The 24,056-nt window shown below is 36.5% G+C and overlaps 1 protein-coding gene across 2 annotated transcripts; it reads left to right on the top strand.

The window, feature by feature from the left end:
* Positions 1-6,384: 6,384 nt before the first annotated feature.
* On the top strand, positions 6,385-24,056 carry LOC127650983 (neurocalcin-delta B-like). 2 transcript variants are annotated; one of them, XM_052136669.1, is made up of 4 exons: positions 6,385-6,531; positions 17,378-17,774; positions 20,904-21,009; positions 21,284-24,056. In XM_052136669.1, exons 2-4 carry the CDS (start codon positions 17,397-17,399, stop codon positions 21,376-21,378), a joined length of 579 nt encoding a protein of 192 aa, XP_051992629.1. In that variant the 5' UTR covers positions 6,385-6,531; positions 17,378-17,396; the 3' UTR covers positions 21,379-24,056. The 2 variants fall into 2 exon arrangements, with proteins under 2 accessions (XP_051992629.1, XP_051992631.1); XM_052136671.1 differs by lacking the exon at positions 6,385-6,531 and adding an exon at positions 7,803-7,917.

Here is a 24,056-nt window from a genome sequence, read left to right as displayed (position 1 = left end):
AAACAAACAAACAATTATTTCGAGTCTTTCTTACCTATTCTTGCTATAGGCTGTTGCTGTTTCCCCAGGAAACCCTCTCCTGTGTTTGATGTTGTTTTTCATCCATTTGTTAAAAGGATAGTGAGTTTGTCCTTTGTTTAGTTAATGCAGCCAACATAGCCAGAATAGGTAAACAAGCTGACCCGGAAGATTTATTTGCTGTTTATTTTCTTTATTGGTTGTTAGAACGCTTTCTTTACTCTTTAGTTAATTGACAGTTTACTTTAATCAGCTCACTGTCCTCATTTAAATTTTGCATATGATTATATTTAATGTTGCTGTTCTTTCTTTCTTTTTTGTTGTAAATAAAACAACCTGGCCATTGCGACTTTGGTTTACTACTTCTGATGGCTTCTTATGTTGGTCCAAACTTAGGTCGTTACATTAAAAAAAGTGGGCTAAAATAACATTTTATTTACAGAATACAAAAATTAGAGTGACTTCATAACTGATCTCAATATCTTTGCCCCATGCAAACCATCACTCTATGAGTCCTTCAGAAAGGGACTAGGATTAAAACCTTGGCTGCCAAAAAATGACTATTATAACAAGTCAAGTGACATGCAATGTTATAAAAGAAAAACTGTAGAGAACACTGCTGATGTGCCCCCTTAAAGCAGATGGAGATTGACAATCATTGGAAGGCTTTTCACTGTCCACTGTCAATAGCATCTTAAGTGCCTCAGGGCACAATGGCGACAGGACAGGACAGTAATTTCAATTCCTGGGACAACCACCACTCCAGTAATGCATTTGTTTTTTTACTCTTGTATGCTTAAATCACAGCACTAAAAAAAGAAAAGCATTTTCAACATGAGGCACAACACAGGAGCGGGTTTCCTAAGGAAGCAGCAGTCTTGAAGTGCAGCCAGCACCTCTTAAATAAGCAGTAGCTGAGTCTCTGCCCACATCGGATTGGCGGCCGCATACAGGTAACAGTAACACTCACACTCACATTAGATGAAGCTGTTTAATTTTACAGGGAGAGAGTCACCCTCTCATGGGTGCTGCCATGTTGACAACACATGACACTGCGTCATGCAATTGAGTGAGTTACTACAACTAATAATGACAATAATATTAACATCTTTCATTTGTATAGCGCTTTCAGCCAATGCTCAAACATAAAAGTACATGTAAACAAAACCATCAAACCAAACAATAAAACAACAAATACAATATACTTACAACAGAGCCCAAGTCAACGGTATAGTCCAGTATGGTTTTGATGAACAAAAGTGTGATTCACCACAGAGTCTGAACAGAATTTGAGAGGAAGCGAAAAGATAAAATGCCTAAAGAAGAGGGAGTTATGAAACAAACTGCTATGACCTCCAGCTCTTCGGGAATCGGGAGTTCATTGCAAATTTGCTGCAAATTCGCCACTGATCATTTTCACATGTATTATAAGATGGATCAAATAAATTATATATAAAGAAGATAAATAAACATGTTAATTGTAAAGTGGCAGAATTAGTCAACAACCTTCTTGTATCCAGGACAATGGGTGTCAGATAGAGTCCAAAACCGCAAGTAGTACAGGAACCGATGGAATGAGTAAGTTCAATTATGTAGGAAAACCATGATCAAGTTCTGTACAGGATAGATAAAGTCATTGCAAGAGAACCCAAAATAGTTGCGAGTGAACATAAAACTATCAAAAGGAATGCAAAAATGATTGTTTTGAGAAGGAATGCAAAACTATCATGAGGGAGCGAAAAACCTTTACTAAAAATAAATACACTCGCTCTCCTCTAAGGATCTCCATATCAGGTACAAATTAACCCAGTTATTTTACAGCTCTTTGGAATACATGATTCTGATTGATCAATGGCGCCATCTAGAGGTCAGATATTGCTCTGTAACAACCGCACCTCTGGGGATTTAGACGTTTCAGATCACATATTCGAGGTCTGCAAGCCAGCATGACACAAAAATGCATGTGATTTTAAAGAGCCAAGATCATATGACATTCCACTCATGATATAACCTGAATAAATCCACCTGTCTTCTCACACATATACACACCATAAACAACACTCATATCACCTACATGGGAGTTTTTGTTTTTTTGGCAGCTGCTGACACTTTCTGGGTGGCAGCCTCAAACTCTCAGTCTCTACACCTTAACCAACACTGACTGCTGAGACAATGCAAAATAAAGCCAGTAAAATCAGATGCCCTGCACTAGGGGTTGCAGCGACTAATCGACTAGTGGATTAGATCTGCCAGCAGTATCACATGACAGTTGCACTTCTTCTATACGTCTTCCTTTGCTTTATATAATATGCTGCAATGACCAAATATACTGTATATTAGGAATTACGTGAAAAGTTCAAATAAAGTGAACAAGTTCATTTGGAGTTTTCACAGGCTAGGCAAAATTCTTGCAAACAGCCATAAAACTAATCAAGTGTCATCCAGAGACTGAAAGAGATTACAATTGATTTGGGCAAGATTTTTTTTGCATTGTTAATATGTGAATCTATAAATGGAGATATACATACTTTCGTTTCACACCTGCATCATCTCAGCTGCTTCCGTGCAGGGCTGTAGCTGCGACCTTTGGCTGCAGGGCAATGTTCTTCTGTTCTGAATCATCAGATTTTTTTCTCTGAAGTGAGATCTCATAAACAGAAATGCATTTGTGAGAAATTTGAGGCAGAGATGCGATCTTGAAGCTTGAAAGATTGTATATAAAGAATGGTGTTGTGAGTGATTGACAGGGCACGTATATGTGGTTGTTAAGGTGTTTGGAATGATTTTTTATTTATGTATTTTTTTGCAGTTTATTATGTGTTATTTAGGGTGATGTGGGCAGGTGGTTGCTAATTAGCCAAAGTCAAAATAGCCCACCACCAAGTCTCTATAGTAACACTTTACATTAATGTTATCTTTGTTAAGGGTTTATAAAGGGGTTAATTAATGACTAGTAATTAATTTAGTAATGCATTACTAATCATCACAATATGCATAAAAGTACTTGCATGCAATATCTGCCAAATAGTGAGCCATTTTACCTCACATGTCATAAATACTTAATAACAATTATTCAACATCAATAAGCTAAGAAAATAAACCTTAATGCAAAGAAAGCATGTATTAATGTACATACGGTTCAGTTTGGTTTAATGGTCAACAGGCTGTATTATATGATATATGCTGTGAATGAACATGAAGAGCTGAAAAGTGTTTTTGTAGAGGACTTTAGGTAACTAGGCCTAGGTGAGTTGGGACAGCACTCAGAGTAGCACCATTTTTCATCAATATGACAAGGAAAGTGGCAACACAAGTGAGTCAAGACATTACAGTCATGAATACAATCACAAAATGACATAATCCCTCATTTTAATCTCACAATAATAGTCTGTTTGTGCTGCAGTGTGACATACAACATGAATTATGGCATTTTATGTTTTTGATTAATATACTTTTAATATACTAAACATTTATAACATGTAAGTTAAAATGCTCACTATTTGGCAACTTGAAAGTTTAGCTTTTTATTGATGTTTTATAATGCACATCAATGATTTATAATGCCTTTGTAAATGCCTTATTAGTCATTTATGAACCCCTTGATAACGTCAATAAATGACAAACTGCACTTTGAGTGTCATATTAATCGAGAGGAAATCCTGAGATACCAACACCTTTTTGCTGACATTGCAAAATCCACATAAACCGAACATCTCCCAGTGTCTTTACCAGTTAAACCCTTCAAAGCTTTGTCTTTAGAACAAAGTGGGCTGAGGAACACACACCTCAGGCAAACACACACACATGCACTATTCAGTAGTTGGACAGTAGCCTGAACTACTGTTCACCTCTGACTGTAATAGCTGCTCCTCATGCCCGTGGGGTGTAAGCGGGTGGTTAGGTAACAGATTAGAGTGAGCTCCCATGCAGCTCTCATTATCCATGCTAAAGCTGATGTTATCTAAAGATAAGAGCCCGTGGCACTGCATGGACCAGCTCAGAGCCAACTGGTGCCTTCTCATATGTTGACACCAGCATCATATGTAGTTGACTACCATCCAAAACACATGCTGGACTTTTCTGCAGGAACATACTGTAAATGTGAACTTGAGGAACTATGAGAGAGCAACCTCTAAGCAATAACAATTTCCTTCCTTCTGTAGTAACCAACCATGCACATTCTGCACTATATGAACAGCACTCATTTTTAAAGACACATTATGATTTATTGTTTCATACATTGGGCATGCGAATCAAACTGCGGCTATCTACAAGAGGTCACATTGCATTTAGCATGTTCTCCCGTATTTTATCATAACGCATTAATCTCCAAGTTTTGAATTCCCCTTATTAGGAGAGACCGGGGCTCGCTTTCACAGTACTTACTGCAGTAAATATTTCTCAGAGAAGGTTTATTTATGAAAGCCAATTTCTGCATAGTTCTTCAGAGTTCAGGCTACAAAAAGCTGTTGAACATTTACACAGTTCTTGCACAAGAAATCAGATACTTTTCATTGAACACACTTTGACCTATTTGTGACAACATGCCCCAATAGCAGGGCATATTGTCACACAATATGCTATGAAGACATAAAGCTGCAAACATCAAAACCCTTAATTGACTGTGAAAACGATGATTTAAACAACTTTATAGCTCAAATGATATGTTTAAGAGAAGAATTCATGTAAGTGCTGATATACAATTCTATGGGAAGCACTTTATAATGAGGTTACATCTGTTAACATTAGTAAATGCATTAGGTATCATGAACTAACAATATAGTTTTACAGTATTTATGAATCTTGGTTCATTTCAATTGAAAAAATATAACTGTTCATGGTTAGTTCATAGTATATTTACTTCTGTTAGCACATTTAACTTAGAATTTAAAAAGTATTAGTATATGTTGCAATTAACATTAACATGATTTAGAAGTGGTGTAAAATTATTGTTCATTGTTAGTACATGTTAGTTCAGCTATATGCTGTTAACTAATGTTTACAGTTGTAACATTATTTTAAAGAGTTACCATTATAAGTGTCACATTTCTGCCTTTAAATCCTCCAACATTTGGCCCACTACACTTTTAGTGTACTGTAAGTGTCTTACTGTAACCTTGATTTCTACTTTTGTTAAACAAAATGACTTTTTTGTGCACACCAACATTGTCACAAATTATGTTGAATGAGCTTAACTTGAACTGAATCAAGAATTCTGCTTTAAGTGTCCTGAGCTATGAAAGAGCAACCTTTCAGGAATGCAATACTTTTTCAACAGGACCTGACATTTTACAGGCAGTTACAGATGTATTATGATGTATGTTTCACACATTATGCATGCAAATCAAAAGCTATCTACAGGACATTGCATTGCATGTATTTTGCATGAGCTCCTTTGTTTTATTACAATGCATTAATCGCTGGCAGTGCAGGCCGCAGCCCTGCAGATCACTGACTCAGCAAGCAACTTTAAAAGGTGTCTGTACGTTAAGGCTAACGAGTGGAGGCTTCGACTTCCCTTTAATCTGCTTAAGTAAAGCATGGAATCCAATGTGAGGTATGTCTGCTCTTATTGGTTGCACATTCTCTCTGCCCTGTGCATTACAATGTGATCATGACCAAGCAAGCCGAAATGGAGAACAAAAGCAAAAATGCACTTTAAATGCATGCGGAAGCGTTTCTTTGTGCTATAATTCTGTAGGTCAATACATTGTAAGTATTTGTGTGCATTTTAATCAATGAATATTTTTTTTTGTACAGCTTCATTGCATTTTTATTTACAGTGATGTCCAAAAGTGTGTGCGCACTAGTGAAAATGATTCGGTTTTGCATTTGAGTGAAAAGTCTGACAGCATGCACTCGTTAGTTAGTATGAAGTTCACGATTTTGTGCAAAACTTGACGATCTATGTTATCCAGCATGATTTAAAAAGGTTCCAAAAAGCATTTCGTGTCACTGAGAAATGAGAAATGAATAGTGACCAGAAATAGTGCAGAATCCTCACAACTTTCATCATGCCTTTTCTTTATTTCAACTTTTCAAAATACTAAAGCTTTCAGTTAACTTCCAGATTTGAATAAAAAAACTAATCTCAGGTTTTCAGTTTTGTGGTCTCTGATTTTTGGATCCCACTGTATATTATTTAGTTTCAATTTAATAAGCAGTATTTATCAGACTTCTTAACTTTTTGAGAAGGAGTCAGGAAAGTGACAGAGTTGCAGCATGAGTCACTGCTGAGTTCCTGTTGCCAGGGCAACGGTTGCTCTCATTGGCTTTTCAGATGGCTCATGTGACCAGCAGCTTTGACGTCACTGTAGGAGGCAGTTTGCTGCTCTGAACTAAGCTGAGTCTTGTGGAAGTTTCTCAGTGCCGCTGCTGGTTGCATCAAAGCGTGCTCCTGATACCTGCCACTGCATCTCAGCTCTGAGGCCACCCAACGCCTCTTCTCCACAGAGGTTCCCAGGTTATGGCCATCTAAAATCACACGGCACAGCACCAAAACAAACTTCTGAGGTGAGTCCTGTCAGTTTGTCCAGAATAGAATGTGTCTAGCTTGGTTTTCCTTACAGGTAAAATCTCAAGTGCTGTCATACTGTGGGTTGAACATGCATGCTCCATGTCCAAAAAGAGGAAGAGGACTTTAAATCCAAAAGATCAAGCCGAGATTTGTCATTCTTGAGGTATTCATTGAGGTTTGAATGAATGGAGAAAAACTGTTGCTTGACACAGTGTTGAGGCTATAAAAGTGAAGAAGATGGATACCACATTCAAAGCTGATAGGATGAGGACACCTCTACCCAAAATTAAGCAGCACCCGTTTTTGCTGTTTCTGTTCGATTTGATTCTTTCTTACTCTGAGACAAGCAACCAGGAGCTGACCAGAGTGGATTTTAGACCTGTTGGCTTTGGATAAATCCTGGAACATAAGGCTCAGATGAGGGAACACTTTAAGATTCAAAAGGATTAGCTTCTCACCTGAAAGCTAAAGCCTCATCATTCACTTTGGAGTGGCATTTAGACAACAGAGTATATACTTCAGGAGCTTAGATGCAGGGATGGTTGACAAATAACATGTTGAACCTGATTTTAGGTTAAAATGTATTTAAAAGTGAACTTTTGCAGGTTACCAGTTTTCACAGTGTTTATTTTAGCTTGATTTTTCTCTGGGTTTTTTGTAGTTTACTTAAATAGACTTAAATGCTCATTTTCAATGCCGTATGAAAAAGTAAGACAATGTGTTTGCAACCATTTTACAACTCATATGCAAAGGTTTCTAAGTCACATTGTACATATATCAAGATCACATGGATTTATGTGAAAGAGGAAACAAGCCTTTTGTTTTAACTTCAACAGATTAGTTCACCTTACTGAGGCGGCAGATCACACGTCCACTGAAACTATAATGAGATATAATGGGAGATTCAGGTTCACACTGCAGCTTGATAAACAAACTAAAAAGGTGCTCTCTAAACATTTAACAAAATAGCTCAGGTTGCAGGAAGCCTTTTTTTCCTTTCACATTGTTGAGCATGTATGCAGGTTCCACAGTGACGTAAATAAAGTTTTGATCTCACAGGCAGTTCAGAAACCAGTAAAGAAAAATGCTGTTTATAGAGAGAGTTTAAGCCCACTCTCAGAAACAAGTGGGCGCTTGGAAATATGTGACGTTCTTTAGGGATGTGGAAACAGAGAGCCTTTAGATTTGTGGGAGAGTTTAGTAAAGCCCCCGAGAGCCGAGAGAGAGCTAGATAAAGAGAGGGAGAAAGAAATGTAGAAAAGGAGAGGGGAGTGTCACTCAAAGGGCCACAGAGCTTCCTGTGAAGAGCTGCAACGAAACGTTGGTGACATATCGAGCTGACAGAGAGAGGAAACAAAGCTGGATGCACTAAAAGTGAACAGGTGAAACAGTATTTCAGCATTTATGTTAAGGTGGATGGACGAAGGCAATCTGACAGTGAGTAGATGACATGACTTGAAAAGTGACAGCGGTGTCCTGCAGTGTGACATGTTATAGTCCATCTAAAACTATTTCAAACAACATTTTTCTAATAGTCATATAATGTTTTGGGATCATATTAAGTGAGCAAACATTAGCGACACTAAAGGACTATATATATATAAAAGGTGAAGGCAAAAATAGTATTACAAATTGCGAAAAACTAAAATATATACTTTCCTTTTTGCATTAAACAATTAGTATTCGACAACATAATGCATTATGTTTCATGAACTAACAATGAACAACATTTCTTTCATCATTTCTTAATCTTGGCTAATGTTTTGTTAAATAAAATATGTACAGCTGTTCATTGTTATTTCATGTTAGTTCATAGTGTATTAACTAATGTTAACATATACAACTTTTGATGTTAAAATAAACTATTATACGTTAAAACGTACATTAAGCAAGATTAATATGTGCTGAAAAAGTATTGTTCATTGCGACTTCAATGTTAATGAATACAACCTTATTGTAAAGAGTGACCCTAAAATATGTATGTTTAAGAATGTGGGCTTGTAAATGGTCAACTACTGCTTTGTGTCTAATTCTGATCATTTGAAGGAAAGCATGGATAGTATCAGCATGCCCAGCTCATCTCTAGTGTAATATCATATTGGATGGATGTAGATAATCACATATAAAGGATCTGTGTGGTTTGGGATCAGGGCATCATCACTGTTGCCATCCATGGATGCCTTGGTTTTAGTTGTGCGCCTCAAGAGAGTCAAAATATACAGTACCTTGGTGGAAGATCAATCTCTAGATTGAACTTCCTTTGCTCTGAAGATCTAAGCCATTCCAAACCAATCACTTTCTCTTTGAATCTCAGTGTCAGTATAGCATACTGAAGTACATGCTAATTCTCAGAGAGCTTGATGCCCAGTGGCACATCAGTCTGTGAGCTGTCAGGGTTGTGTTTTTAATGATAATAATTCACAGTGACTGCAGCTCAGAACAATAATGAACATCATGAAAGCATGGTAATTGTCCATGGTGTTGAGTAATAGTCTTTTCACGGCTCATTTGCTCTACGTTCAATTTGTCGCTAAAGCATTTCCTGTTTGTTGTGATTGTGTGATGTGTCATGTCGATATTGCTTTAATTGACAATGATTTAAAAGTGCAAGAGTAAACATTATGAATATGGTTTCTAAAAATAGGAGCTGCACAAATATTTACACTAACAGCATGAACTGGAATTCAGTCACCACATGTTGAACGTGTTTCGCGATGGCGGTTGTTCTCACAGAAGGATTGTGTCAGGGTTCAGCAACGCTAGTTTAAGATGAGTTAACGCTGTTTTAGAAGCTGATTGATGGTTGGACATTTAAAGTTAAACTAGACAACTAGACATGTTGTTTCATCAGAGAAAAATGGTTCAATTTGAATCTTTTATGGCCTTGTCACTGGCGAAATAGGACAGTTGAGGGTTCTGTGATATTTATAACTATTTTAAAATGCATTCCTTGAATGTTTCTCAATTAAGTAGACGTACAAACATTTACCAGGGTCCATTATTTTAGTCCAGTCTTTGGCTGGATCTTAAATCTTATTTTCTTATTTATAGACCCACAGTCTTATTTTGCAGTGTTTTCAAACTGTTCTGTAAGGACAAAGGTCTTAGAAGAAGTCGCAGCTGAGAGATGATGTCACCATTTTATCCTTCCAAATACTCGTTTAACGGCCATCACAGACGCTTATAAATAACCATGTATAATCCAAGCCTATTTTTAAGCCTTCACATTTTTAATGATGTGGAACTGTATTTATATAACATATACAGTATTTAGATGCTTCCTGTAATCCTCTTCCATACGTTTACGGTTGTTGACGTCACTTAAATTCCAAATTTATGCACAGTGTACAGTGATGCATGTTTTCATTGGTCCTGAGAACTTAAGTCCACTAATTTCTCAAAACATTGCAATATTGAGATATAAAAGCACATTGTTCAGTGTTTTACACGTTACTGGTGCAATCCATTGTCTACCTACTGCATGTCCTTTATCACCAAGTCCTGGTATAAGATATTTACTTAAATAACAGACATGAGTCTATATTTATATCCTATTACTTCAAATTAGCCCCACAGAGCCTTTGAGTTAATCCTGCAGGTACAAGGAGAGAGAGAGATAGAGAGAGAGAGAGAGAGAGAGAGAGAGAGAGAGAGAGAGAGAGAGAGAGAGAGAGAGAGAAACCTGACAGAAACCAGTTTGATTATCTAAAGGGTAAAAGTTCTTTGCTGGTCATGGTTCATTCTGAACTTTATATTTTCACTTTATTTTTGCCATCGCATAAGATGTTTCCCTTTTCTCTTCTCAGTTAGTAATATCACACATGTAATGTTGATACAGTGTACATTACTTTTGAAAGTAATGAAAATCAGAGGTTACATATCTTTATATACTGTAAGCCATGGGACAGCATTATAAAACAGACATCACTCAGTTCAGAGAGGCCGATAAAAATCTCCCATTAATAATGCATTTGAACCACATCAATCTGGTCCATGAGAAGTCGGAATAATAGTGCAAGATGGTAAAATCATGAGAAATCATATAAGTTGGCTTGTACCAAAACATACAATGTTTACTCCCATAGAGAAATTAAAAATAAACAAACCATTGGCCAGTTGCAGTCGTAAAGATTTTTTTTTTCTAAGTCTAACCCCTAACCCAAACCTAAACCTAACTATGAAGTCTAACCCCTTATCCAAATCCCAAATGTAACCATGATTTTAAATAGGAAAAAAGGAAACATCAGGGTTTGGAATGAGACAAGGGAAGCGTATCACAGGCTATTGACCTTCAGTAGTCATTTGTATTACATAAATAAATATGGAATGAGAAAGCAAATTTGTTCACAGGCATTTCCTTTCTTAAAATAAAGAGTTGGATTGGAGGCTAGCTAAAATTTTATGCCTGAATTGGATCAATTTGAAATTCAGTTTGTTCCACCTTGACTTCTGTTTTAGACAACATGATCACATGGGATGTTGGCATGTTGTTTCTTATAGTTCCGATACACTAAAATTGGCAACATTGCTTTCCCCTGTGGTGCACCCAGAAGTGTGTCACATCTGGATGTGCGCCACATCAGCTGGGAATACGTGGATCGAATCCTATTGTGATCAGAGAGTAACCACAATTGCATAATCAGTGGCGGCCACGCTCTACATATGTGCCCGTACAGCAGAAAACAACTCGCTTCGTGGACATTAAACCTGGAAAATGGCGCTCATACGTGACCATTACGCCCAAAAACACTTACTGCTTTGGCCACATGGGGCAATGTTATGAATTTCAGTAAGTAAACACCAATTTTATATAAAGAAAAGTCGACCTACTCTTTCCGATCTCACTGTGAGATCAGTCCAAGCGTTCATTGAGCTTAGCCATGAGAGCATAAGCACTGCAAATGACTGTTAATATTGGAAGGAAATTTGCAGATTGATTCATGTCTCTAGATGCACCCACGATAACTCATACATAGATTAGTCCGGTTCTTTTCTTGTACAGTTAATGCAGTTATATGTTTATTTTGGCAAGCTTGAGAAAGAACAGGGAAATATTGACAGAGTTTCATGTGTTAATTCCGTGATCGCATCAGGCTACCTCCTAAAGACGTGTGCAGCTTTGACATTTCCATAGTCATAGTTCAGTTTCTGAGCATGTGGTTTATTTACCCTCTGTGGTTTTGAGGGGTGGAGGAGAAATCAACCTCTCTGTCACATGACACACACCTTCCTGCTGAGATACACATCATTTGTATGACTCTCCATCAGAAAGCATTAATCTCTGTTATTATTCTGAAAATCCATATTTTAAAGGGATAGTCCACCCCAAAATGAAAATTCTGTCACCATTTACTCACTCTCATTTTGTTCAAAACCTATATGAATTTCCTCCGTAGAACAACAAAGAAGTTATGCAGCATGTTCAAGTAGTGAAAGAAGGATGAAGGTCCAAAAGAAAAAAAGCCATGAAGCTTTGTGTGAGAAACACACAATTTAAGTCATTATCCACTGAAAGCCGTGTTCGACAGCCATATATATTTATTAATTTACAGCTATTCCACAATACATAATAACAGTAGCTGTTATTATGTATTCACACTGAATGTCATATAACATCACACATAAGTCACCTCGAAGCTGTGTAAAAAACAAATTATGTTTTTTTCCATATATACTGCCATTGTTTTTCAAGTCACACAAAATAATAAGAAATTACATCATCAGTCTATATGCTTGGCTTTCCAAGGTTTGTTTAGATGTTTTAACTGGAAAACAAGACAAACAAAAAAAAAATACTAAGTAAATAAAGTGAGCCATAAATAAAAAGTGGCAAAAAGTCTCATCATGAGCTTTGCCGGCTTTATTGTGCTTTATATAGACCTGTAAGATTCTCCTGTTTACTTGAGTAACTCTGTTTACTACCTTATGTTTAGGTCAACTTTGGTTATGTTTCAATCAGCTTAGGCCAACATGATTCAAAGTTTCATCTTGCTTCTTGTTTGGGCTCAGGATTCATTGGCTAGTTGGATGTTAGCATGATGCTAATGTACTGCATTGATTGAAATAAAGTGTTATATGTGCACTGTGTCTGCTCACAACAAACACATGTGACTGTCGGTTGGGTGTGATATATTCCTGAGTTACCTGTCACCTGCCTCAACATCAGTAACTTGTGTTCCCCTGTAGCCAAGCTGTCTGTCGGTCTGTTGTTATGTAAGCGTGCCATCACTGCAGTGCTACTGAAGGCTCTAAGAGTCTTATGGTTAATTTGAGACAGAGATCTTTGAGCGGTTGACCCTGGAAATAGAGAATCCAAGAACATCACTGATCCCATAGGCAACAAGCTCTGCTTTATAATTACAGGCTAAGCTCAGGCTCTGAAGAACGTGGCTTGTCCTGAGCAGGGATCAGGGGTGATGTCATGGGTGATGGTGGCACAGCCCCATCCAGGATAACAATCAAAACAACAGATGCCTCTGTGCGATTGAAAATAATCAGTTTTCTTCTCAAAATCTGGTGATCACACTCAGAAGTTAGCACTTTTAAAACTTACCACAATGTGTTACTAGGCATTTGCAAGCCAATAACTTTAACATGAACGACATAATTTTCACTAAAGTGGACGATAAAATGGACAGAACAAGTCCCATAATCTTTTTAATTGAAGCTAAAAAATTTTTAGATATATAACAATCTGATAATATTATTTAAGACTGCAGTTAGATTGCAGAATTCAATAATACCACCTGTTTTATATTTAATTAGAGTGACATTCCCTTATAGCTATTAACCAATCATAGTTTAAAGGAATATTCCAGCTCCAATACAAGTTAAGCTCATTCGACAGCATTTGTAGCATAATATTGTTTACAAAAAGTCATTTTGACTTGCCCCTCCTTTTCTTAAAAAAAAGCAAAGATCTTGGTTACAAGATGCACTTACAATGGAAGTGAATGGGGACAATCAGAAAACATTTAAATACTCACTTTTTCAAAACTATAGCCACAAGACGCAGTTAACATGATTTTACTGTGGAAAAAATCACTTTCTGTGTACAAATTAAACAACTTTACCATTCAAATGATACATGATTTTTAACAGAATTAATGTGTGCTTTTATAAAATTATAAGCTTTACATTTCTACCTTAAAATCCTCCAAAAATTTTTCCCAATTACTTCCATTGTAAGTGCCTCACTGCAACCCACATTTTATTATTAATAAAAAAAAAAAGAAGAAGGGATGAGTCAAAATAAATTTTTGTGGTAATCAATGTTATGTCACTGTGATGAGGAGGAGGGCGGAGCTGGGCCGTGTGTTGTTTGGGCTAATCAGCCGAGGAGAGGGATAAGGCCGAGCCGGATGCAGACTCACGCCCGTGCCCCGCCCTCCTCCTCGTCACAGCCACAAATGCTGTCAGTTGAGCTTAAGTTTAGCTATTATTTATTGTAAAACCATAATAACCACAAAATGAATCATGGTTACTACAATATTACTATAGTAAAAACTATGGTTACTATATGGATAATAAAATAATACTGTAGTAAAACCATGGTTTCCTCCCCCAAAACATGGTTACAACAGTCAAGGTTACTACAATGTTACAATAGCAAAGGCTAGCAATACCCTAAACACAATTTTCACCAGGTTAGAATCTCTTTCAACTGCATAGCAACATAAAAAAAACACTCTAGCAATCAAATAGCAATATCCTGGCAATTACCACTCACAACATCCAAGCATTGTGTTGACGTCTTTTGATGTGCACAAATATTACATACAGATTTTCCTCAGAAAATGTAATAGTCTCATTTCATTTATATTCTTTATTCTTCGATCTGTGCATTGTGTCCCTCTGCATTCATTTAGCTGTGTGTGATTTGAGTGGTCTCGTTCCTTATTTTGTTTTAGCGATAATTCCCATTGTTCGTTAACGGCACATTATTTGATTATTGAAAGTCACTATATGTGCTTCACTGACCGTTAGATCTCATATAAAATTCGACAATGTGTGCCGATTTTTCTTCAGCTGAAATCGGTATATGTTGACCTAATTTGAAAACACTCCCTCAAGAGGCTATAGCAGTAAGTGTTTCAGAGCATATAAACAAGTGTGACACTCAATTATATCAAGGAGATGTCGCCAGAAGCCAGGTGTAAAAAAAATTTTTTCAGCTGATCAGGGTGTAAAACAATGAAGAAAAATGCTTATTTTATTTAATCTACCCCCAAACCAAAACTCAAATCTAACCCTAACCATTAGTAGAGACAAAATCCAATGTTAGGAATGAAAATGCAACCTCCTTATCACACTTGGGATTGTTTATACAAATGTGATAACTTCCTCGTATGAATGGAGTTTGAACTGTGGTCTCCCATGCAACTAACGCAATGTGCTACCAGTCGTGCCTCGAGGGAAAGTAATTGATGTTGTGTTGTTCCAAATATGTCTGATGGGAGATAGGGCATGTCAGTGAGACAGCATACTGTTGCTGAACCTAGGGTACCAGAACTTTCGGAAATGGCTTGCCAACTTCCTGTGTGATCATGTTGGAATGTTACCATGACAACCCACTTCAAAATAATTAAAATGCTGTATATCCATTAAGCAATTAAACTTTGATTGAGCTTGATGCTTTTATACGTGTGTTACTGCCACAAGAGTGGCACAAAAGTCTGTTGTGCATTTGATGTTGGCTGCCATTCTGAATAACCAAGACTGCTTAGGGATAGTTCATGCAAAAATACAGATTTACTCACCCAACCTAATGTTCTCCAAAACCCATATAACTTTTGTTTCTTATTGTGTGTGCTATATGCTAAGCTATCAGGCTAATTATTTAGCTTGCTTGAGAAATTATGAATATGTGCATTTGTAGCTTCAGTGACATAATGTGACGTGCGATATTTAAAATATAAACACCTTCATTCACATATTTTTATGTGAAGTAGACTTTATGTATAAAGATGTGCTAATCGGGCACAGAAGAAAGCACCCCAAAAAAGTTCTGTCAGCTAATGGATTCGCTTTGGAACCAAGGGAGGTTCTAGCAGGGGTACTAAGATTTGGCATGATAGTTGTACAGCAGAGGCTCTTTGAATTCTCATCTTAGATGAGCATTCAAAAGCAGTCACTTTACATTTTGTTCCATTAATTTAAACTTGTTTCAGCATTTATGACTGACAGTTTCAGATAAACATGCACATGCTGTATGTGAGAGAAACAGTAAAAATGTTATGTGAGTGTCAGCATTTTATAGTGTTTAATATGACATTGATCGATTACATGTTTAATTGAATATACATATTTTTGTTTTATTTTATTTCTTTTTTCACATTGGGTTTTCTTTATTAAAGTAGATATTAAAAAAGCACTTGCTATATATAGTGTAGGGCTTGACAGTCACATGCAGTACGTGAGTAGCAGTGAAAGCCCAACTGATGGACTGCTTCCTGTTTACAAAATGAGGTTCAGTTTCTCCATCTCATAATCTCTATAAATGTTAGTTTTTTGTCCCCCATCACTCTCCCCCATCGGTTTCTCTGTCCCCTCTCATCTCAGCGGATATAGATGAGAATAATGGGTCATGCTATATAAAATAGGATATTTGTGGCCTTCATATACTGCAAATAGCAAAACAGCTGATGCCAGCTTTTGAAATTTGTTAATGTAGATATTTTTAAGAAAATTTACATTCAACTTTATTTTATTTGTCTAATAATGTGTGTGTGTGTGTGTGTGTGTGTGTGTGTGTGTGTGTGTGTGTGTGTGTGTGTGTGTGTGTGTGTGTGTGTGTGAGAGAGTGTGTATTTATCACTTTGTGGGGAACAAATGTCCCCATATGGATAGTAAAACCCAAAAAATTTTGACGTTGTGGGGACATTTTGCCGTCCCCATGAGGAAAACAGATTATAAATCATACTAAATGTTTTTTGAAAATTAAAAAATGCAGAAAGTTTTCTGTGAGGGTTAGGTTTAGGGTTAGGGGACAGAAAATAAAGTTTGTGCAGTATAAATGTCGAAAATCTTCCTTTGAAGAAGTGAAGAGATTATCTCAAAATGTCAACTCTGTTATTATCTTTTAGCACCTTTTAGTTTCGCAGCCTTGACCAAAGGCTAGTAATTGTCATATTAAACTGTAAAACTTTGAACCCTGTTAGGATCTATAGGACCTTTCTAAATTCATAATTACTGTATGTCCCAACATGTATGGAAATGTATTATTTACCTCAAGGTGGCACAATGGAATGTATCAACACTTCAACACGTTATTTGTCTGATAGAAAAAGTCTTACACAAAACAAACTATAAAAAGAATCCATTGCATAGTATGACCCTAAAATGTGCTGTCAGGATCACGTGCATTCTGGCTGTGTAGGACTGTAGGCACACTCAAGACATTTGCATCAGGAAATGATTTTGGTGCAGCTGCACACACACAGCAGCAGGTGAGAGCATCGTTGCGGTCTACCAATGGAAAGTTCAGTTGACAGATGGGAAAAGGAAGACAAGAGTTAGATACGTGGCAGAAATGCAGTGCTTTGCATGCATACTAGTAGATTATTAAAATGGGGGTCGTCCCATCAGATCTGTTTTCTGTTTTCGTATGTGCTCTTCCCAGATTCTTTGCAAACATCTCTGTTTCACTTCTTCTGCGCCTCAGAGACTCAATGAATTGTGTTGTTAACTGTAATGGGAGTTGCCATCATTCATTCACCCTCATGAGTTCCTAACCAGTATGACTTTCTTTCTTCTGTATAACACAAAAGGAGATGTTCGGCAGAATGTTAGTAACTGTTTTTACACTTTCCATCCTATTATCTCTCTTTCTCGTCTCTCCAGTTGAAACTAGACAATCAACATGGGAAAGCAAAACAGCAAGCTCCGTCCCGAGATGATGCAAGACTTGGTGGAAAACACAGACTTTACCGAGCATGAGATCCAGGAGTGGTACAAGGGCTTCCTGCGGGACTGTCCCAGCGGTGCGCTCTCCATGGATGAATTTAAGAAGATTTACGGCAACTTTTTCCCCTATGGAGATGCATCAAAGTTTGCCGAGCACGTCTTCCGAACCTTCGACGCCAATGGAGATGGAACAATAGATTTCAGAGAGTTCATCATTGCTTTGAGCGTCACATCACGTGGCCGTTTGGATCAGAAGCTAAAGTGGGCCTTCAGTATGTATGATCTGGATGGAAATGGATACATAAGCAAGGCAGAAATGCTAGAGATTGTACAGGTGCGTTTATGTGATTGTGATTCTATACATCTGTTATGTTTGGTTGAACTATGTCCAAACCAGGCATCACACAACAAAGTGACAAATAATCTTTTTAGTTTACTTTCCTGTTTTGACGTATTTCTTGAAACAGGATTTTTCTGCGGGACCAGGATGAGAAATTAACTTACTGGTTTATATGGGGCAATATTTGCCCTCTGGGTCTGATTTTAAGGGGCATTTTTACTTTTATGAGGGTCTTTTTATGTCAAATAAAATACTAAAAATAATTATAAAAATAAATCTTTATTTTTATAAATTGATTCATATAAATTCCAAATTATATTCATTAAGCTGTTATCTATAAATGTTAATTAGCATCAACTCATTTTTTCTGATAATATGTATTAGGCTTAATCAGATTTGACAAACAAAACAAGAGCATTATTAATTTTTTTCTTTTTCTGTTTTTGTCATAACATTTTTAATTCAGGGGCATTTTTTTACATAATCCCCATTCATTTATGACCCTGGAAATACTGAAGGTCTTTAGATAATTACTAACTATAGTTAGCTTAGTTATTAGAGCCATGAACCGTGATTTGTTTACTTGTATTGGGGAGGGACATTGTCATCGTAAATTTGATTAGACAGAAATCAACTCTTCAGCTAGTCGTGCAGTGTAAGACGAGGCATTCATATTTTTGGTTTGTTTTCCTAGAAGAGAAATGCAACAAAGTTGAGCAGAGATTAAAAATGTATGCAAATGTGCTAGGTCACTGTGAACGCCCCTTAACTAGCCATATCAGTGACAACCAATGTACAGTCGCTTGGCATCTATTTCTTTGCTGTTGAGCTGGGTAGCCCTGCCCACAGTCAAATCTCATTGGTCAAAAAATCCTGTTCCACAGAAATTACTTTTAAATTCAGTCATGAAAATCTACATACCATAAGCTGATAGGTCTTTTTAACATGATAGGTCCTTTGATGTAATCCTTTAAGCATATCAGCTTCCATGGTGCCCAGTGACATATAATTATGTTAGCCATTTAACTTGTGTACCTCCTTTTGACTAACATTTATATTCCCTCAGTTGTTTGCAGTATACATAAAATAGCACCATAAGATGATACTGGAACAGGTGGGTCTTTAGATTAGACTTAAAAAGATCTAAGGTTGGACAAGACCTAATCAATATTGGCAAAGCATTCCACAAGCGATGGTCCATGACAGAAAAAGAACGATCACCCATAGTTTTAGGACGAGTCCTTGTAACTCACAACAGTAGACTCTGAGACGATCTTAAAGTCCTTGTAGTCTGATATTGATGGAGAAGTTTAACTCACTGTCCAAAAATTCCAGCCTCAGTGTTATATAACAAGCGTATTAAAGTTGTACCTATATTATGAGAAGCTTGAACAAGCCACATGGAGGCCTCCCGTATATGCATTCACCTGAAATGACATAACCAGTCAACACTTTTCAATGGTTTTATGCTTACGGAGGTGATATGCCCAACCTTGTAGAGAAGATTAGTGTTTTTCAGCAATTTTAGTTCCAAGAATAATAGCGTATGGCAAATCTACAGTATCATATTCTGTCAATCTCAGGGGTTTGGATTGTGCCTTATAACCTTGTTTTTGAACTGACTGGAAAAAAATTGTTTCATGAATAAATTTTCATTTGTGTCCAGCATTTTTGCTCAATTAGAGCAGACTGAGTGTAGTAGGCAAGTATTTTTGCTCACATAGACAATTGAATTTGACATCTTTGCAGCTATTGGGGAGAATAGTGCACTCTCTGAAACTGACAGCGAGTGCATGTAAATGGCTAAATGAACCCCTTGAAAACATTCAGCCAAAATGGCCAATGAGTCAAGAGAAATATTAATTATAAATAGTTATATTTTATTAAAAAAGTATAAATGGTAAATGGTCTGCACTTATATAGCACCTTTTTAACCTTATCAGTATTCAAAGCGCTTTACACTGTGACTCATTCACCCATTCACACACACATTCATACACCAATGGCGGCAGAGCTGCCATGCAAGGTGCTAGCCTGCCATTGGGAGCAACTTGGGGTTCAGTGTCTTGCCCAAGGACACTTCGGCATGTGGAGTCATGTGGATTAGTGGCCAACCCGCTCTACCAACTGAGCCACAGCCTCCCCTTTAAATAAAAAGAATGCAATCTAATTAACTATAGACTATTTTACCCAATATTTGTGTGTGTGCTGTGTATTTTGTGTACTTATTAAAGTATTGCCTGATTAGTGTAGCATTAGCAACATGCTAACATCAACTGCTATTGGAATCATTAGAGCTGTTCAGGTTTTAGTCCAAAAACCCAGAAAACACTTTAGCATTATCAAGCCATTATCATTTCCCTTGGAAATTTCCTATGGGTTTTCATAATGGCAGTTTTAGATTAACATAAAATAAGTGGTTAAAATAACTTGAACAGACTTTCACGTTTTGTTGTGGAACATAAATTACATATCATACCTCAAATGTAAATTTTGAAGCTGCTGTGTTTTTAAAAAGTGTTTTGCTATCAGAGTGCTAATTAAGGACTACAACTACCATGTGTATGTGATCTACAAGCTTTACAAAACGGATGACTGTTGTAGTCCTTATGTAGCGATAGGTTAGCAACATGCATTTTTAAAAGACTCAACAGCTTCAAAATCGACATTTGAGTTATGACGGTGTGCAATTTATGTTCTAGAGCAAAATGTGAAAGTCTCTTCAAGAACGTTTCACCACAGATCTTATTTTACTCGTAAATCAAAAATTCCTATTCTACAAACCCATAGGAAATTCCCGAGGGAACCCATGGTGAATTAGTCTTCTGGGTTTACCTGCAAAATTGACTGAACAGTTTTATTGTACGTTAATTCTCCTGTTTGCGGGGTAGCCAAGAGTACCGTATTAGACGGGGCATCCCGTACTTTGGCAGAAATTATGACGCCATGTACGGGATGCCCATTGTCCCATATTTTAGTGAGTTGCTATCTATGAAGAGCAGTTCAAATCAATAACTTTTTTGCAGAGCAGAGATTTTTTTGCACTTGTTTGCCTACTCCAATATTCCATGCAGTGTACTGTTCAACAAAGCTGATGTTCTCTTTGATGTGTTTGTTCCTCAGGCCATATATAAGATGGTTTCTTCAGTGATGAAAATGCCTGAGGACGAGTCTACACCTGAGAAACGCACTGAGAAGATCTTCCGCCAGATGGACACAAATCGTGATGGTGAGCTTTCTTACTTTCTCTCTCTGTAGGAAGCTCAGTTGTATAGTGCTCAACATGGCAAATGTTGCAGGTCATCCAAGTAATTAATCCATATAGAAAATGTTACTGTGCACAGTATAACACTATATACTGGAGAAGTAGTAAGTGTAGTATGGTGGTATGCTTTTCCAATCATTTGCATTAGTCTGACTTCATGATAATACCTCCCCAAAGTATTAACCCCTGCTGCTTGATAGCTGTTCATTTTCGACCTGTGTCCTGTGTTCTCAAACAGGTAAGCTGTCAATGGAGGAGTTTGTAGAGGGTGCAAAGAGTGACCCTTCCATTGTGCGACTGTTGCAGTGTGACCCGAGCGGTGCCGGCCAGTGAATCACTTATGTCATAACCTCTCTCACACAGGTCTTTCTGTTCAATATCATTTAAACATCAACAGAGCCTGGACTCCGAAACTCCACCCCTATTTAAGTGTCTGTGGGCCTCACTGGGCAAGATTTTTTAGCAAAAGGAAACATGGAAGTATGCAACCATTTTTCCATAGTGTTCAAAAACTCACATGCTGACGTTCACAAAGGTTACGCACACTAAAAAGCCCATGTTCATGTGTATCTCTGCCCTCTGAAATCGTTGTATAGGGCTTTTTGACACAATAGATGGTGACATAAGTGACATCACATCCTGTTGAAAACATCTAAACTGAAATGTACCTCCTCATAAATAACAAACACAGATAAGGGTTTTTAATGTTAACCAAGATTGGTTTAGGGCTGAGTTTAAGAAAATTGTCCCAGCATTTCAATGCACCTTTATACTGGTATTTAAAATAACTCAATACCAAAATATACTATATTCATTTATGAGTTTTAAGAATGATCAGTCCCACTTTATATTAGGTGTCCTTAACTATTACTATGTAATAACATTAAAATACATATAATACAATGTATTTATTGTGTAACAACACAAAATTCTAATTTGCTGCTACTGAGGTTGAGGTATGGGTAGGTTTAGGATTTAGGGTTTAGGGTTAGGATAGGGTTATGTTTAGGGTTAGTGTTAAGGGTAACAGTGTAACTACAGATGTAATTGAATGCAAGTACTCAAAATATAATTATGATGCAACAACATGTATGTAACATAATAAGTACATTGTATCAAATGCTGAAGTACATAGTAGTTAAAGACACCCAATATAAAATGAGACCACATCTAATTCAGTTTACACACACAATGACCAATATCATTCCTAGTATTTCTAGTATTTCAATTCTTTTCAGCACATAAATCAACTGAGGAGAGGCAGATGAGTTTTTTTCCTTGAAGTTTTGATGTTTATTTTATTTTTTATGAAATATTCATGGCATTATGATGTAATGCCATGAAAAAAAACACACATTTGTTACTGAGTGTTTTTGTCTTATTTCCTGGTTAAAATATCTAACAAACTTAGCAAAAAAAAAAAGATATGAAGTCTTGTTTTCAGAGATATCAAAAACATTTGGTGGGGTTTATGCTTAAACAAGAAAAAACAATTTGCCAACGGAGTAAGAAAAATAATCCTGTTTTCCCTTTGAATCAAGGTTTTGTTTTTTTACCCTGGAAAATTGCTTTTTCATTTACACATACATATTACTAAAATGTAAATGTATCTCGTTTTAATGTTTCGATATTTTCACTGGAAAACAAGACAAAAATACTCTGAATTCGTTTGGCTAAATAGTAATAATAAACATATAGTCATATCAACCAAACAAATTCATATTTTCATAGGGACAACTATAATATTGATCTTTCTGCTTCAAAACAGGGAACATGAAAGTATTAGACAAAGGAAATGTAGATATTATTTATGGTTTTACTTATTGGGTACTACAATTCACCACACCACAAAACCAAAAAACAAGCTTTATTATATAATGAACCCACTGTTATTATTCAACTATGTCATTTTCTTTTCTTTCAACAAATCATTTGTACAGTGAAAGCATATTTATGCAGGTTTATGACAATGAACAGCAAAGATCACACGTTACTATGCACATACTCATCCAACTATGAACCAGTACAAACTTATAGGTTCTTTTTACTCTATCCAGACCTTGATTCAGTCAATACAGTGCCCATGCCAACTGTCTATCTAAACAAATGCTACATGTTTGCATTGTCAACATACAAGCAACATGCAAAAAAAAAAAAAAAACTGCTTATTGAACTTTAATTAGACTGAATCTTAGCCTTAATTACCACATATGGGTCTTTTTAGTCATTTTATTTTCATATCCTGGATAAAATTACAGCTCGAGTCATATTGCACAAAGATACATATGAATCTGCACCTCAAACTGAACGTATTCTCCACATTTACTGCTTTCATGAAGAATATGTGTGTATGTATGCGGTATGTATGTGGTGCTTTTTGAGTACTGATGTGTTTATTCAGTGTTGTTTATGCATACAGTACATTTAAATCACCATTTGTCAGAAAGGGAAATCACAGCAGAAATGTGTAAAAATATGTCCACACAACCTGATTAGTTTCAAATGTTGTTTAAAAGAATGACATATGCATTTTCTCTGTAATGCAAATCCATTTCATACATAAACACACAAGCACTCATTCAAACATAATATTTAATGCTGCATATGAAACGGGGTTTCCTCTGAATTTGCTGTGAAATCATGGCTATAATGTTTAAATAACATTTTATAAGCCATATATGCTTAATGCTTAAACCGAACAATTCATGAAGGAGCTTTTTCCTGCAGCTTCTGCATTTTTGTGGAATCTCCTTCATAAAAATATAACAAGCATCTGGTATATTTTATATCTAAACTGCACATGACAGCAACATGTGGTCAAGTGCCAAACACAGATAAATATATATGGCAAAATAAACAGTGTTCTGTCAGTTTATGCTGTACAACTGTTATCTGTCAAACTACATGTTTGTCGTTATCATTTTGTAGATTTTGTATGGTAACTTGTATATTGTGTAAGTGTAGATATTATAAATGCAGACATCTGTTTTGATGATATCATAAATAAAAAG

Source organism: Xyrauchen texanus, chromosome 10 (assembly GCF_025860055.1).
Source record: "Xyrauchen texanus isolate HMW12.3.18 chromosome 10, RBS_HiC_50CHRs, whole genome shotgun sequence".
In the NCBI taxonomy this organism is placed as follows: domain Eukaryota; kingdom Metazoa; phylum Chordata; class Actinopteri; order Cypriniformes; family Catostomidae; genus Xyrauchen; species Xyrauchen texanus.
The sequence above is the reverse complement of the archived record's forward strand: the minus strand, read 5'-3'. Positions and strand labels throughout refer to the sequence as shown.

Bases quoted from the DNA above. Each gene is read 5' to 3' on its own strand.
- LOC127650983 (XM_052136669.1), top strand. From the start codon at position 17,397: ATGGGAAAGCAAAACAGCAAGCTCCGTCCCGAGATGATGCAAGACTTG. The intron at 17,775-20,903 runs GTGCGTTTATGT...TTTGTTCCTCAG, and splicing joins AAATGCTAGAGATTGTACAG to GCCATATATAAGATGGTTTC. The intron at 21,010-21,283 runs GTGAGCTTTCTT...GTTCTCAAACAG, and splicing joins GATGGACACAAATCGTGATG to GTAAGCTGTCAATGGAGGAG.